The sequence below is a fragment of the Neltuma alba genome, unplaced genomic scaffold (assembly GCF_004799145.2).
Source record: "Neltuma alba isolate B1F8T4 unplaced genomic scaffold, ASM479914v2 tig00011419_pilon, whole genome shotgun sequence".
In the NCBI taxonomy this organism is placed as follows: domain Eukaryota; kingdom Viridiplantae; phylum Streptophyta; class Magnoliopsida; order Fabales; family Fabaceae; genus Neltuma; species Neltuma alba.
In genome coordinates, this window is record NW_021636103.1 from 269,111 (window position 1) to 286,510 (window position 17,400).

The 17,400-nt window shown below is 34.0% G+C and overlaps 2 protein-coding genes across 5 annotated transcripts; both read left to right on the forward strand.

The window, feature by feature from the left end:
- The first annotated feature begins 1,173 nt into the window (after nucleotides 1-1,173).
- On the forward strand, nucleotides 1,174-6,744 carry LOC114713127 (phospholipid:diacylglycerol acyltransferase 1). Its single transcript, XM_028897706.1, has 7 exons — nucleotides 1,174-2,058; nucleotides 2,866-3,088; nucleotides 3,193-3,476; nucleotides 4,145-4,466; nucleotides 4,970-5,229; nucleotides 5,597-6,089; nucleotides 6,473-6,744. The coding sequence occupies exons 1-6, from the start codon at nucleotides 1,613-1,615 to the stop codon at nucleotides 6,078-6,080; spliced, it is 2,019 nt and encodes a 672-aa protein (XP_028753539.1). The 5' UTR covers nucleotides 1,174-1,612; the 3' UTR covers nucleotides 6,081-6,089; nucleotides 6,473-6,744.
- Nucleotides 6,745-10,934: 4,190 nt separating this feature from the next.
- Nucleotides 10,935-15,298, forward strand: LOC114713175 (nuclear transcription factor Y subunit A-3). Of its 4 annotated transcripts, none has more exons than XM_028897763.1 (6): nucleotides 10,935-11,120; nucleotides 12,108-12,170; nucleotides 13,568-13,670; nucleotides 13,743-13,814; nucleotides 13,967-14,146; nucleotides 14,626-15,298. In XM_028897763.1, the coding sequence occupies exons 3-6, from the start codon at nucleotides 13,596-13,598 to the stop codon at nucleotides 15,004-15,006; spliced, it is 708 nt and encodes a 235-aa protein (XP_028753596.1). In that variant the 5' UTR covers nucleotides 10,935-11,120; nucleotides 12,108-12,170; nucleotides 13,568-13,595; the 3' UTR covers nucleotides 15,007-15,298. The 4 variants fall into 4 exon arrangements, with proteins under 4 accessions (XP_028753596.1, XP_028753599.1, XP_028753598.1 ...); XM_028897764.1 differs by lacking the exon at nucleotides 10,935-11,120 and adding an exon at nucleotides 11,708-11,726; XM_028897766.1 differs by lacking the exon at nucleotides 13,568-13,670.
- The last annotated feature ends 2,102 nt before the right edge of the window (nucleotides 15,299-17,400 follow it).

Below are 17,400 nucleotides of genomic sequence, written 5' to 3' on the forward strand. Positions count from 1 at the left end.
ATGATAGTTCTAACCAACACACTTAATTAGTAAGGATATTTTAGGAATGATAACACTTATTTGTTACAAATAACTAACTTAACTTACTCCTTAATCTCCTCAAATTAGTCAACTGGGTCTTATAATTAAAACCGGAAGTAGTAGCTAATTACATAATTCCTCAATCAAGTTTTCATATCAGTGTCAGCATTTGAGCTCACAACGTTAAGATGACGACCATCATACTTATCCCTCCAGTGAGATACGCACTAATTATTCAGCATTATTTTCCATGTATGTACAGCTACATATAATATTTTAAAGTATTTTGTAATATGTCTAGTAGTTTGAAATATTTTTTGAGGTGCTAGAATATTTTTTTAATACAATTTTATCTTTGACGGTTAAAGGAGCTAAATACACCAAAAAATAATATAAATACTCAATGCATCTGAAAAAATATTTTAAGATACTCGATATATCAAAATATAATTTAAATTGTTAGATTATTTGAAAAAATATTTTATGGTACTAGATGTACTAAAATATAATTTAAAGTGTAGGACACATTTGAAAAAAAAAACTTCAAAATACTGAATACACCACGAAATATTTTAAAATACTAGATGGAATTAAATACTTATGGATGCTTAAACACCTTAGCCCAATTTTTTTTTTAAAAAAATTATATTTAAAAACTTACTACCAACAAGTAGTTGAGTCAAGCGAAAGGGATTAATCACTCACCTCATAGTAAAAAGACATATGTCCATATTTAATACCCGTCAACATCTCAAACATAATTGTCTCCAATAAAAAAAAATTGCGCCTAAAGAAAAAGATTATTTTTATTTACAACGTCACACACTAAATTTGTTTTTTTGTCTTAATGGGACCGAAGCCAGCTCCCGGGATTAGAGGGATCAATCTTTGGTTTATTTATGTTTTTGGGCCAACAGCATTTGAATTTTCTGAAACGACCTCCAGGAAGGAAACAGCCACATACCTTCCCCGCAAAAGCCTAAACTAACTCGGCACCAACTTTTAGGCGTAAGCTATTGGATACGGCGGCCACCCATGCTGTTTGCGTCACTCCTTGAATCTGCACCGTTCATCGCCTTTGAAATTCCCGCCCTCTTATCTGATTGGCTCGTCCACGGTAAGCAAGTTACCACACATTTCAGAAACAGCTGATGCTTCGTCGTACTGACACTTGTCACCATCTGAAGATTCCTTCTTTCTGGGACCCGCTCGCCCGATCCCAAGCTATACGTTTTTACGATCTCGTTCATTCTTACACACGACCTGAACATGCGCGCGACGACGGCGAGCCATCACGTGATTCTTCGTTCTTTCACTGCCATTCCTAGTCGCCGGCGTTTTCTTCATTGCTCCGGTTGCCGGAATCTAGCGTTCCGACTATGAATGGTTTATGCTTGAAGTGGTGTGTATTGACTTTTTGTGAGCAATCACGCCAGCTCACCGCTTCAGCCTCAGGCTCCTTTAACGAACCAGAATAACATCCCATACTTTCCGAGCATTTAAAGATTTAAAGTTGCTTTTCGTCTTCATTCTTTCTTTATTTTTTTCCCTGCACCTTTTTCTCTGGCTCTTGCTAGAGTGGTCGGAAACGATGTCGTTCTTAAGACGCAGAAAGGGTCCTGCGAATTCCACTCCTGATTCTGATCAAGATGGCGATAAGAGGGAGAAGGAGAACGAGAAAGAGAAAGAGAAAATTAAGAGGAAGGGAAAAGAAATCAGGAAGACAAAGAAATGGACTTGTGTTGATACTTGTTGTTGGTTCGTCGGTTTTATTTGCTCACTTTGGTGGCTTCTGCTGTTTCTGTATAATGCAATGCCGGCATCGATTCCTCAGTATGTAGCGGAGGCGATTGGAGGGCCATTGCCGGATCCACCCGGCGTGAAATTGAGGAAGGAGGGCTTGACGGTGAAGCACCCGGTGGTTTTCGTGCCTGGCATTGTGACGGGAGGATTGGAACTTTGGGAGGGTCGTCAGTGTGCGGAAGGACTGTTCAGAAAGAGAATGTGGGGTGGCTATTTCGGAGAGATATATAAGAGGTACTGGAATTTTTACGTTTATTTCTTTATCAATTCCAGAAAGCTACCGTTCCAGGTTAAATTATGAATTCGATGTCGCGCATATTAGTCTTGAAAAGCTTCAGTGGGCGGTTTGCTCAATGCGAAAAGCTATATTAATGCGTATCCTTCTTGATCTGGAAGTAAAAAGAGCCGTTCACGACAAGCGATAAATTTGTTTTGGTTTCTTTACTGACATAACAAGAATGGGAAATGTGTTTAGGGAGTAACTTCCACTGACTCAAATGAAATAATTTGTAAGAGACAAGCGACATCGGCTGACAATTTTTCTTCACTGTTCCAGAATTGGTTGTTGGTAAAACTCTGTAATATAGGGGCCTTCAAGATTTACTTGTCTTCATTGAATGATGATGGCACAAAAAACTGATTACGACCTTATGTTGTCTGTTGAGCATGTTAGTACGACGCATTACATAGGCTTTGATGATAGAATAATTGTTTTTATAACCAAAAAATAGAATAATGTTCATATTGCGACTTGTTCATCATTTGGTAGAATAAATTAAGTCCTGTCCTTCATGCCTTTGGTTGAGACTTGGGGAACTTGTGGAGATGTCCCGTTGTCATGAAAGTTTACGAGAATTTAATCAAATGTTTCAAATTTTTGATAATATCTAACATTTATCTTCCTGTGTAGATTATTGTGTATTTCTCTCGCCATTTTATACTTGTTTCAAATTCCTGTTTTTTTGTTGTTTAAGGGCACTAACACAATTTTTCTTGCTAAATTGTAATCTAATCTAATTCTTGAATTTCTGCAATCTGCAGACCATTATGCTGGGTTGAACACATGTCACTTGATAATGAGACGGGACTAGATCATCCAGGCATAAGAGTTAGGCCTGTATCTGGTCTTGTAGCAGCTGATTATTTTGCACCCGGTTATTTTGTCTGGGCTGTTCTAATAGCTAATTTAGCTCGCATTGGTTATGAGGAGAAAAGCATGTATATGGCTGCATATGATTGGAGAATCTCATTTCAGAATACAGAGGTAATTTGAGTTTAATCAGTCCTAGTTGTTGTGTCTACTTTATGGACCCGTTTCTTGTTCAAATTGCATACAAGGTTTTATCATTTTCTGTTTAACTTGACCAGGTCAGAGATCAAACTTTGAGTAGAATGAAAAGTAATATAGAACTCATGGTGGCTACAAATAATGGTAAAAAAGTGGTTGTTATTCCACACTCAATGGGTGTTCTGTACTTCCTTCATTTTATGAAATGGGTTGAAGCACCAGCACCAGTGGGTGGAGGAGGTGGATCAGATTGGTGTGCCAAGCATATAAAAGCAGTCATGAACATTGGAGGGCCGTTTCTTGGTGTTCCAAAATCAGTTGCTGGACTTTTCTCCATAGAAGGCAGGGATATAGCTCTTGCCAGGTTCTTGTTCTAACCACTTTAATGTGAATGTGAATTCTTGATCCTATATTTGCTTTTTCTAAAATAAAAAGAAATTTCAGGATAAGTAGGTTTTAAATGCTCTCAAGCAAGTATTGTCAAATTACAGGAAATGTGTGGGTAAATCTTACTTTACCTTCTGAAATGGCAATGGATTGAGGAATGAATAATATGCATGAGATGGGCACGTCACCATTGAGTGCCTTTTTTCCATTGGCCCTTGAAAGCTTTAAAGTTTTAGTCAAAGCTCACTGTGATAATTCAATTTTTGGTTGATGATAAAATTATGGATCAACGAAGCAATTTATCCAGATATATGCTTTCATTTCTTAAGTTATTCTTAAAGAATTTATCTGTGTGTGTGTGTGTGTGTGTCAGAGGGAGAGGGAGAGAGATTCATTGTATTTTATGTATTTTATCATATTGGCTTGGTGATAACCCCCCCCCCCCGGGGGTATTGCACTCTTTTAACTGTAAATGCCTTTTTCTCTTGAATAAAGTTATTCGCGAATAGAAAACCAGTTGCTTGATCTTAATGCCTTCCCTCATTTGCTAGAACACCTAGAATTGATTCCTCTGTAATGGAAGTCTAAAAACATGGTTGTTTCCATCATTCTTTAGCCAGTAAGTGGACTGCTAATTCTTTACAGGGCTATGGCACCAGGCTTTTTGGATAAGGATGTTTTTGGACTTCACACTCTACAACATTTAATGCGGATGACCCGGACATGGGATTCAACTATGTCAATGATACCAAAAGGTGGAGACACCATATGGGGTGGCCTTGATTGGTCTCCTGAGGGTTACTTTGACTGCAGTTCAAAGAAGCAGAAGAATAATATTACAGACAATGTAGTTCAAAATGGCAACCACCCTGGACGAGCCAAAAACGTGAATTATGGAAGAATTATATCATTTGGGAAGGATGTAGTTGAGTTACATTCCTCCAGGCTTGAGAGGTTGGATTTTAGGGTAATGTTTCTTATAATGTTTTCTAATATATAAGTTTTATTACTTTGTTTGCCACCTCTTGAATTGATTACTTTTTTTCCCAAATGATTAAATAATACAGTATTTGCGATCTGTGCTGGACATACTTCGATAATAACTTGGCTGTAAGTGTTAGTTAATCATTCTTGAATTGTGCACATGGAAATCATTTCATGGTGCTCAACTGATCACCATCGCAATGCTACTGTTCTCTGAAGTTATTCTGACAGGTAGCATGGATTCTCTAACATGCAAGAGAAACAATATTAGTTTCAGTTTGCGATCATATTGTTACTCTCAAATTTGATCTACTTTCAAGCAAAATTTTCAACGCAATGCTTAGACATCGACATTTAAATATTGCTCTGCATTGTATATTGATATTCACCAATTGTGGATACTTGCTACCCTCATGCTCATGGAATCAGTTGCTTTTGTGAATAGCATTGTCATATTTCTTCGTTCATTTTTTGTTGTAATTGAAGGGTGCGCACAAGGGTAGAAACCTTGCCAACTCATCGTACTGTGATGCCTGGACGGAGTACCATGAAATGGGTGTCGAGGGAATTAAAGCTGTATCAGATTACAAGGCTTACACATCTGATGAAATTATTGATCTGCTCAATTTTGTTGCTCCAAAGATGATGAAACGTGGAGATGCACATTTTTCACATGGGATTGCTGAGAACTTGGATGATCCAAAATACAAACATTACAAATATTGGTCTAATCCCTTGGAAACGACGTAAGACATTTTATTCATATTTATTCTTCTTGGTTTCCCACGAAAGTTAGAAAGCAAACGTTGTAATTTGTTTTCCTTAAACTAAAGTCTTCCATGAACAAATCGTATGCATATTTTTTGAAACGAGTACACCTATTTAAATTTGGCAGGTAAAAGAGTCCCACTATTGTGATACGCTTGACGGCTTCTTGGTTATTTCATTACCTAGATTGATGGTCCCAATGGATTGCCGCATGCTATTCATCCAAGTCTTATAATTTTTATTATTAGATTTTGTTTATCATATGCTATCCTGATATGAATGTAAAATTCTTCTTTTTCCTACTATTTCTGATTATAGTCTGTTTTCCTCTTCCTTCTGCTGCAGATTACCAAATGCTCCGGATATGGAAATCTATTCAATGTATGGGGTCGGGATTCCTACGGAAAGAGCATATGTCTATAAGTTAACTGCTCCATCTGAATGCCACATTCCCTTTCAGATTGACACATCGGCAGAGGGTGGAGATGAACATTCTTGTCTGAGGAATGGAGTTTATTCTGTAAATGGGGATGAAACTGTTCCTGTTTTAAGTGCTGGCTTCATGTGTGCGAAAGGCTGGCGGGGAAGAACACGGTTCAATCCTTCAGGAATCCGAACTTACATAAGGGAGTACGATCATGCCCCTCCAGCTAATCTTCTAGAGGGTCGGGGAACTCAGAGTGGCAATCATGTTGATATATTGGGGAACTTTGCATTACTTGAAGATATTATAAGAGTAGCGGCAGGAGCCACTGGTGAGGACTTAGGCGGAGATAAAGTGTACTCAGAGATCTTCGAATGGTCTGAAAAGATCAACTTGAAGCTGTAGATTCGCATTGTGAGTTACTCCCTGGACTTTCTAGCATTTGAATTTTAGGCTTTGGCTTTAATATAACATGACAGTTTCAACTCCTATGGCATTACTGACGTGATTTAGATGACAAATCTATGTTAAAATCAGCTTGTTATTATAATTTTAATATCTGGTGCTATTAAGTATTTGGCTGAAGCACGCTAATCAGAATCTTTGGTTAAACTGGTTTTGTTGGCCTCTGGACTCTTCAGTAGTTTTGCATGTCTATGAAATTATTCTTGGGGCTCATATACATATTTTTTATTGACATCATTATCCAAGAATTTCTAATTGTACATATTTCAGTTGCTTCTTTTTATTCCTCTGAAAAGATTCTTTTTTATTTTTTGGCCTTGTCATTATTTCAGAAGAAGCCATAATCCAGCTTGCTTCCACCATATTGCTTTGAGAAGGAGCTGGTGGTATGGGCTGCAGAGGTGAGAAAAGCCAGCCTAGCCTGCTTTAGCCTTTAGTTATTCTCTTAGGGAATGCCGAATCAGAAAAAGTAAAACGAAAAAAAAGAGTAATTAAGGTCCTAGTTTGATAATTCCATGTAGATTTGGATGACAAGAATTTTGTTAACTCTATTGTTTCATTTATTTTTTTTCCCACTTCTGTTAATATTATTATGATTGTGATAGTGTCTTGTGTCAGCTGAATGGCTATTTTTCCATATGAAATGAATTTTTGTTCTTAAAATTAGGAAACTAAAGGTTGCACTAATAATTCAAAATATTTTTTGTGATTTAAATTTGAAATATGTTACTCCTCCGGTTCTTAATATAAGACCCATTTAACTAATTTGATTAGATTAAGGAAGTTAGGTAAGTTAGTTAATTATAAGAAAAGTGACACATTTTTTCCAAAATACCATAATCATCTTTCTTAATACCCCCTCTCCCTCTTCTACTTGATTATGGTTGAGAGAGTATCTAGAGGGGTAATTTAGAGAAAATTGATAAATATGATAAATGAGTCTTATATTTAGGACCAAAACCAACTCAAGAATTGGGTCTTATATTAAGGACCGGAGGAGTATTAAAAATATATAGATTACTATCCATAGATATTTTGAAAGTTATTTTGGCCAAAGAATTGAATAAAACATGGATAATGTGTATCTATTTGCCGGAGCAAAGAATCCTAATTGACAGATTGAAGTAATATGTTTCTTCACAAAAAGAAAACCAAAATATGAACAAAGATAAGACCACAGATTTTTTTTTCCCAAAAGGAAAAAAAGTATAGAACAGAGGAGCAGAAAAGGCAGACAAAAGCACCATTAAAAAATATCAAAACTGAAAAAGCCACAGACTTATTTAATTGGCTTCAAATTATAATCCGATGTTCTAATTGATTCCCAATGTGAACATCTGTTGCGTTTATCTTTTCATTTTCATGTGCTTTGGGATAAAGAATTGATCAATGATTATATTTTGCTAATCTGCTAATCTAGCCTCGTTTGTTTAGCTTTGTGACAACCGACATTCTTGTACTAACCCATTTCTTAATCTCTTTATTTAACTTTGTTATAGATTCCTTCCAATCTGCTAATTAGTGTCACTCTTATCCTCACCCCTTTTTTTTGGATATTACTTTACGATTTCTATATTTAATGAAAGAATCTGGCTTGTTTGCTACCTAAAATAAGATGGAATGGAAAGAGATGGAAAGTAAAACAATTTTTTACCTTAAAACTATTTAATGCTTCTTAATTAAGTTAGTTATTTTAAACTTGTGTTAATTTTCTCAAAACATTCTCTTTAGTAATTTATATTGAAAACCATATGAAAAATTGTGTAATAAATGTAATTGATAAATTGTTTGGAAAAAAGATTGTATTATTTTGTGAGACAAAGCGAAATATTTAAGATTAGGATTGGAGGGAGTATTTAGTAATTTCAGCTTAAATTTGAGTATTATTACTCAAATTAATTATGATAAAATTAAAATTTAGTCGTGCTGTAAAAACTATTATATCTATTATTTAATTTTATTAATTTCAAATTTACAAAAATTATTTTCACTCATAAAAGTATCTATCATTTTTATTTTTTATCATGTGTCTCACCTAACATCCACTGTGATAAGATCAGATTAAAAAAGATGATGATGTTCTATGCTTCTCTTAAAATAACAAAAATTTCTTATTATATTATATTTTATAATGATTGTGAATAAACCGAAATAAAAATACTGTTTTCACTTCATGTAAACCGACCCTAAATGTAAAAGTGTTAAATATTTGGGAAAAAAAATTATCTTAGCCCTACTATTTGAAAAAAAAATTAAAGAAATTTCTCAACCAAATCAATCAAGTGATAAGAATCGGCTTCTTGCCTCTGGAAAATTGCTTATTATATTTTATAAGATTATAATTATAATTAACCCGAGTTAGTGGGCAAAAAAAAGGTTAAACCGGGTTAAAGATACCATTTGTTTTATTTTAAATCATCAAAGTCAATTCACGTACACATCCACTAAATGCAAATGGGTTAAATATTTGAAAACATTATTAAAATATCTTAGAATCCTATTATGATAAGAGTTAATAAAATAGTCTAAAGCATTGGATTACTCCACATGAGATAAGCTTGACGCGCTATTATATTACCAAGTGCTATCCAATATGAACGCTTTACATCATTAGGTTGAGGAAAAAAAATTAAAATATTTTATCACCAAAATTAATCAAAACGAGAGTAAGAAGCTTGAATCCCACTTTTATTAAATATTTTTATCGCTCTCGTTTTTAAGTTAGGAGACCCCTAATAAAATTTCAATTCAATTCATCAAAATTTTTATTTGCATGCTCCTTTAATTTCATTTACAAAGTAGAGGAATATTTTTTGTTTTTAATGTAAGTCATGTTATTAAATTTATAATATAAATTACCTCTAATTTATTATTTAGGTTAAGGTATGTCTATTAGGTATTTTGCAATACATCTAATACTTTTAAAATATTTTTTCATATGCATTTAACACTAAGATATTTGGGGGTGAAATTTTGCCATTAAAATATTAATGTTTTTTGTGCAATTATGTCTCGGAAGTATTTTTTTCAAAAGTAATTTTAACTTTATTATTGACTTTTCAATAAGTCCATTAAATAAATGTCCACCAAATATTCCAAGATATTTGTTTCAATATTTTAGATGCATTTAAAAAAATATTTCAAAGTACTAAATAAATTATAAAATATTTTAAGTTGTTGGATTTACTTAAAAAATTAAACATAGATACTAAATAAATTATTCTTCTGATTCTAAATATAAGACCTATTTTGTAATGTAATAATCTATTTTATAGTGTAAATTATATTACAAAATAAGTCTTATATTTAGAACTGAATGGATCACAGCATCTGGCCGACATGAGGAAATACTTAATCAACCTCAACACTTTATTGTTTTGGGGGTAATGATTACTTTCAAGAATATATATATATGTTAAAGAGAAGTGAAATTAAGACAGAGTTAGTGGCGTCAAAATTTTTTTTCTTAATTTCAGAAAAATATTCGAAAAGCATCTTGTGAATGAAATTAAAAGAGTAAAATGATAGCGTGTGGGTAGGAAAAATCCAAAAGGAAGAAAAAGGAAAAGGGTTTGTTTTGGTCATCCCTAGGTCTTCGCTTGTCACCCACAATCCCAAGGTTCACATTAGTCCGTACAATAGTTTAAACTTTAAAGATTCCGAGGACAACCATAAATCCAGTAATTAACAACAAAAGCCAAGGGCAAAATGGGTATTTCGATATTCTCAACCACGTGTCACACACAGAGACGAATACGAAGGTGGCGGGACGTTTTCGGAATTAAAGCAGCTAATATGGTTAAATTGTAAGAAACTCAAGACATCTCGTGGTTTTATCCAATGCCCACAGGGACCTTCCCGACTCGCCAGACGCGCGTGAAAAAGTTGTTCATTGAGAGGATGAATCGGACGGTAAAAGCAGCGAGTTGACTCCGTCTGAACTTCACGCATAGGATTGGAAGGTGGGTAAAGAGTGAACAGTCAAGGGCGGCTGGAGCAGAGTGAAGAAAACGAAGGCTCTAGACCCAAGGGTTGAGGAAGGTTGGTTGTGGGCCCATAAGAAAGAGACCCTCAGTAAAAAAATTTTTAAATATGCAATTCAATAACTTTAAGAATTTAACTTGTATTTATTAACTACTACAGTCAGTTCTTAATATAAAATCTGACTTTTATTTTAATCATAAATATTATATTTTAATCTATTTGGTATATTATATTTATTTATTTTTTAAGATAATTTTTGTAATAATAATAGTTTTAATAAATACACCTAATTAATAAGAATATTTTAAAAAATAATACTTATTTATTATAAATAAATAATTTAATTAGTTTCTTTAATATTTCAATAACAACATCACGCATATGATTAAACGAAGTTTTACTTTTGAAATTTAGTTGGTGTTAACGTTTTTTGTGTACTTAGATTTTATAAACAAAGGAATCTAATTTGTATTTTGTCCAGAGAAATTTAATTTATATATGTAATATTAATTATATTATATTATTGTTTTTAATATAAAAATATGAGCATATCTGTTTTTTTTCTTTTAACCGGCAGCATTCCTTTTTCATCAACGCCTATCAACCAAGGCACGTTAATATAATGAATACGTTTGTGCGCGTTTTTCTAAGTTGAGAAAAAAATAAAGTAATACTATGAAATTTTAGTCATTAAAAAATTATAAAGAAACCAGGTGGAGGAAAGAGAGAGAGGTGGTGACAATGGTGGACCTGTTGCTGGTGGGTTTTGTGTGATCTCCTCATTGGCAGTATTTATAGGCTGAGTGAGTAAGTTCAGCAAACCCAAAGACTCATCAGAGAGAAACAAGAGTGAAAGCTTCTGTTTGTGTGTGTGTGAGAGAGAAAGAGATATTGGCTTTGGGGCTAGTGAGGGTTTCAACGGAGGAGACATGCCCAAGCTCAACCCAGCAGCACTATTTCTTGCTTCTTCATTCCACCACTAACCAGATCCCAAAGGTATATTTCTCATCCTCTCTCTCTCTCTCTCTTTCTCTATATCTGTATCTTCATCCTGCCTCGTATCATATCCTCTTCCCACACTGGTCACCTTTTCCGTTGCTTCATGGCCTCTTCTTTTTTATTCTTCCCTTTATATCTCTTTTACTTTTTGTTTCTTTTTTCTTAGTATTTTTTTAAACTTTCTATTCCTTTTACATGCATTGTGGGTGTCTGTGCTTTGTCTTTTTCTCTCTTCTCCAGTTATTTGTGAATAACATATACATGGGATCCGAAAGGTTAGGCTTATGATTGTTGTTTACCGTTTGCATGTGAAGCTTAAGGTCAGCTGATGTTGTTTAGGTGTCTGAAAATTTTATTGTTAAGTTAAAGTTGTTACTGTCGTTGTTCTGTTGATCTTCTCTGAAGAAGATGGGATTTTGATCTGCCATTTGAGAGTTTTTTCTTTCATATTTTTCCCTTTCTTAGGGTGTTCTGATTTTTTGGTGATCTCATGATTACAACCATGTTTGACTTTTATGGTCAATCCTTGCATTTTGGATTTGGGATTCGTAGGTCTCAGAGTGCTTCATTAGTATAAAACGACGATATTCAGATACTTTAGCGGTATATGAAATGGGATGTTGCGATCGATTTGATGCTCTGTTGTGATGATTGATTTATTGCTTTTGTATTATATCACAGAGGTTTATGTTCTATACGGATTTCATATGTTGTACATTGTCTGTAAAGGCATCTCTTTCTATTTTAGTCTCCTAGTTCATTTCTGAATGATGAAAGAGGGAAACTTGAAAAAAATTTGTTCTTGGAATCTTTTGAATGCTAGCTCATAACTGGAGACTTGGTTGCTTCCATTTACCACAGTTAGAAATGTTGATAATCTTCTGGGGCCAATATCTGGCACAATAATTTTATGTCCTCCATAAGAGTACGTCTTTCTGCAGTTTTCATTGTGTTTAAGTTTCTGGGGATGTGTTCTTTTTGTAGAACTTGATTGGAGGTTTCAAGAATCAAAGGCTGTAACACTGTATTCTTTGTACCCAACACATGGTAAGTAATAGGCCATCTTGAAAATCCTTTGATATGTTTAATATCTTCTGATGTTGCTGTATTTTACTTTTTAATGTTCAACATCACCATACAACATTTGTTAATGGTGATCATGTGGGGAATCCGCATACCTGCAAATTGTTCTAAATTCCAAAAATAAGAAACATTAGACTTCTGCATTTGCTGGGACTTTTGAAATTCTTCAGATTTCAGATTCAAGTTTAGATTAAATACGTACTTTAACTTCCATAGTTAATGCTCTGACTTCACCAATATCTGATTTTTTATATGTAAGCTTGTATGTTTTGTTACATAAACAAGCAGCTATATAACAGAATCCATAATGTTTTGACTTTCCATGGCAACTTGGTTAGCGTTCAAGAATTTCTGACCTTTCTTTCGTTCATGTTTGTACCTTCCATGACTTAGTCGTATTTGATTCTTTGATCTTGGTATTGAAATTTGAATATAGAAAGCTCTTATGGGTCTGGATGTAGCTTATAGTCATCTTTGATTTTCGTACTTTCCATGAATTCCTGTTTGGATGCGTTTTCTCTAGCTAGAGATAGTTATGTGACATGCAGAATGCCAAATCTACTGTCACTTCATATTCAAGTTTTTTCACCAAATCATTTCCCACATCCGCAACTTCTATAGCATGGGTATGACCAATATTTCTTGGAATTTTTATTTGTATATACCTGAATAGTAGGAAACATCAATGGCTGAATCCCTTTTGCTCTGAGTTTTTTCTTCTTATGCTAGAATTTCATTGCTGATCCTTCTGATGAGTATTCATCTAAGTTCCCTCATCAATTTTCTCATTCCCAGTTAGAGAGAATTCCCTCCTTGAAAGGAAATACAAGACTTCCTATGAGGTTTTGTCGTATATTCATAAAGCTCACAAAGACCTTTTTCCCTAATTGGGTGTCATATGTTCTCATCCAGAAACAGCTGTCCAATTGAGTTTAAACTTCTGCCACATCTCCATATGGAGTATCCTTTTTGCTGTTCTTTGGTGCATTTGGTAGAGGAAATGTATATTTGATTAGAGTAGAAGAAAAACTGTCCTATTTGTTACTGAATAGGGATGCGCTTGTCTCTATGGCTTCACATTAAATAAAATTTTATTCCTTTTTGTTGCTAAGGATTAGAGAGAGGGCAAGAGGTAGAGACCAGTTGCTGGCAATTACTTGTTTTTGGTGACTCCTCAATCTATCATTCCACGCTTGATTTAAACTGATTTTAGGTGTAGGAACTCATGTTCGATGCAGTCTTCTGTGTTGTTGCCCTTACCTGTCAAGCACATAATAAACTTTTTGTTTTAAAGTAACGATATTCCGTGCATCACTTTGCCTCTAGCCTGATCTAACATGAATCTATTTTTACTGGTCAAGATCTTTGTAATGGTTAGTGGAAAGCTCAATGAAGCCATTTCTGTCATTGAATCATACTGATACTGACGTCAATTGTTCACACCTTGATTCTAGTCACTCAATGGTAGGTGAAATTACTGTTCATTGATTTCTTGCTTGTTCATTAAGTCATTAACAACTTGTCATCCCATCTCAGGCTCGTGTTCCTTATCCGTATGGTGATCCTTTTTATGGTGGCTCTTTAGTATCGTATGGATCACAGGCTATTGTAAGTTCTGTTCAATACATCTTTAGGATTTTTGCATGGTTATAATATCACCAAGTAATTTACGTCACTTTGCTTTTGTTTGTGAAAATTTTATCTTGCAGTCCTTTAATGTGTTAATACTTGGAGTTTGATTTTGTTATTAATTTTACCAGAATCAACCCCAAATTGTTCCCCAACTGCTGGGGCTCACATCTACTAGAGTTGCATTGCCACTTGATCTTGCAGAAGATGGGCCCATTTATGTCAATGCAAAACAATACCATGGAATACTGAGAAGGCGACAGTCACGTGCAAAGCTGGAGGCTCAAAACAAACTTGTCAAAAGCCGTAAGGTATGTTCTGAGAGTACCAGTAAAAATGTGCACTTTTCATCAGTCTGATACAAAATGTGGAAGTTCTGCAACCATGAGGTTACTTCGGGAAGAGAGTTATTTTTTGTGGCCTTTAAGAATGGCGTTTGTTATGTGAAAATCTTTATTTCTCAAGTGCTTGGATGTAACAAATCATACCAACCTGAGATTTATAAGTTGTGTATACTAAACTATATAGGGATGCTGATTTTCTTAAATAACTTTATAAGTCAGTCAAATTTGTATGAATAAGTTTCTAACAAGTTAATATATGTCAGTCAAATCATTTACCTAACAAACCGGCTGTAATTGCATTATTGTGTGAACATGTTAGTATTGTGTTATAGAACATGTAGAATCTGTTTTGCAAAGCTGTTGCCTACTTATCCATGTTTCCATTGCACAAGGGAAAAAAGTGATTTTGCCTCACTGATTTTTGCTCCTTTTGAAAATGATTGCAGCCATATCTTCACGAGTCTCGGCATCGCCATGCTCTGAACAGGGTTAGGGGATCTGGAGGACGCTTCCTCAGCACCAGACAGCTTCAACAGTCCAATGTACAAGTTGTGACTAGTGCCAATTCTGGTTCAGACTCTGTCAACTTGTATCAAAAGAAAGACATATCAGAGGTGGAGATTCGTCCCTTAAGAACCGGCACTGGTGAAAATGCATCTTCTATCTCGACCTGCTCTGACATGACAAGTGGGTCCAGTAACAATGTGAATTTTAGGCAACCAGAGTGCAAATTCTTGGGGAACTCTACAAACATGGGCAGTGCATCACAGTTTAGCGGTGGACTCACCTTTGGTGGGACCCAGCAACGTGCACCAATCGTCCGGTGAGAGTTGATTAATGAACAATATCTACTCTCCACGGGGCAGGCAAATCATCCTTGGCTTCATCACTTTTACTACTACTTTTGTTTTAAGTTGTCACAGGAATGGTGTTTTATGATCCTAGACTCTGCTAAAAAACACTCAAGAACTTTAGCATCACTGCTTTGTTGTGTATCTTAAAATTGCTGTTACTTACACGAGACTGCTTTAACAAAGTTTGTGTTTGGAACTCTTGCAAGCTTGTAACCTACCACCTGTGGTTCCATGAAATATCCCTACTTTTGTGTTTGATGTTAAACTTCTAAGCAGCCACATGAATATGTTGATTCTTCATCCTTGGATTAGTTGCAGTACCCTATGCTTTGCAGTCACTTGAGCGAAAGGAATAAGCAAAGGCCTATGGTCTTGCTTCTTTCTATTAATAACTACTATACGCAATATTGTTGAGAAATTTGCTTTGCTTCTATTTTATCTAACGAACTTTATTATTACTGCTTAAACCCAACAAAACTATTGTTTATGTCTCGGATGAAAGAGGATCAAGACATTTGGAAGATGGTGAAAGATCAAAGCTTTGAACGTTTCTTTAACCACGAAGGAAGTAGTGATGTTTGAAGATGGTGAAAGATCAAAGCTTTGAGTTTGAGCTCACTTGTAGTTGTTAGCTTCTCAAGTGTGGTGCAATTCAAATTTCAGATTTTGTTATAAGAAGTCTCAATAGCGCACAACGGTAATGATTATGTATTATAGGCTTTTTGATAATTATGGTTGTTAATTCAATTGGTAAATATTTGACACATTATTGTCAAAAAGCCTACTGTTTGTCTTTGACGATCACGAGAAAGTAGGTTTGAATTCTGTCTTTAATGTGTCTGGGGCAAAAAAAGAGGGAATTCTGTCTTTAGTGTAAAGTCTTATTGATAATTAATTTGTAAGTATTTTGCTCCTTTTTTCCCCTCCCTCTAAAAGCATTAGAGGCTTTCTTTTTGGCATTGCTTGGAGTTGTAGGTGGAGTCAACAAGACTGAAGGGAAGGTAAAGGAATGAGAAAATGAAAGATAACAACTTTGTTGCTCTTTGTTTTTCAATATTTAATAACTTGTATGAAAATATTCAATAACAAGTAATTAATTTCTTCTTATTAATTAAGAAAGGATTAAGGTGCAAATTTACTAAGAAATTTAAAATTGTGATGATTTTGTGTCTTGCTATTAAAAAAAATATAATGTTGATGGTCAAAATAGTAAATTGCTAAGATTATAAATTTTCAAGCAAATTTGTACCTAAATAAATTTTTGAGTGCTTAGTGTTGCTGAGTAAAACTTTTCAGAGTAAATTTACATCTTAACCTTTTTAAAAATTTCCAGTATATGAGGACTGAGATTTAAATTACATTTTTTTAAACCATGAATTATCAAAAGCACAAATAATTTTTTTCCAGAGAAAAAAAGGGTCCCCATCACACACTTAAAAAACAGTCCCAATTTTTACTTTTATCTGGGTCTACATATGTCATATTTATTTTATTTATTCTTTTTTGGGGCCACATTTATTTTATTTAGATTTAGAATGAGAATTATACAAAGCTTTTTTATTTTTTTCACCAGAGAATTCTATTAAATGAGAATTCAGGTAAGCAGCCGGCGCCGCTCTTAAACAGAAAAAGATAAATTATGTTTTTTAAAAGATAATTTTATTGGTAAGATTTTAAACGTCGCTATAAATAACTCCCTCTTATCCTGAACAATGGGTCCTTTTGAATTTCATAAAACTACATCCATTTATCTCGTATTAAATATTTTTTTCATTAAAATACCCTTAATTAATACATTTTCTTAGAAAATAAGTCATTACTAGGTAAAACATCACATTTAGTACCACATGGTGCTTAAATTTTTAACTATGCTTCTTCTCGCATGATTATCTCTAATAAAAAAATACCTGTGTAAAAAAAAATCACATAAAATGCTAGGAATAATTGTAACCATGCAGCACAAATATTTAACATATTATTTTTTATTTAAATGTAAAAAAATCTCATTAAAATATGTTATTTTTTAAAATATTATTTTTCATTTATATTGAAAATTACTCTCTTCATGAAAAACTTTCTTGATAGGTACAATTAAATAAGCAGAGTTTTATTAAAAAAAATTATAATTTTGGGAGATTAACAAATATTTAAGTCCAGAAAAAAAAATCATTTCACTAAATTTTATATTTAGAACCGAAAAGAATATATTTTTAGCCAACTTTTAGTGTCTTCTGAACCAAATTTATGTTTTGTGGGGAAAAGAGTCCCTCCAAAGTATATTGGGAACTATTGAACCACATATTTTCAGGCTTCAAAGTATGAGATGATTAGGAAGTATTCATATGGATTAAGTTGTAAGAAAAAAGA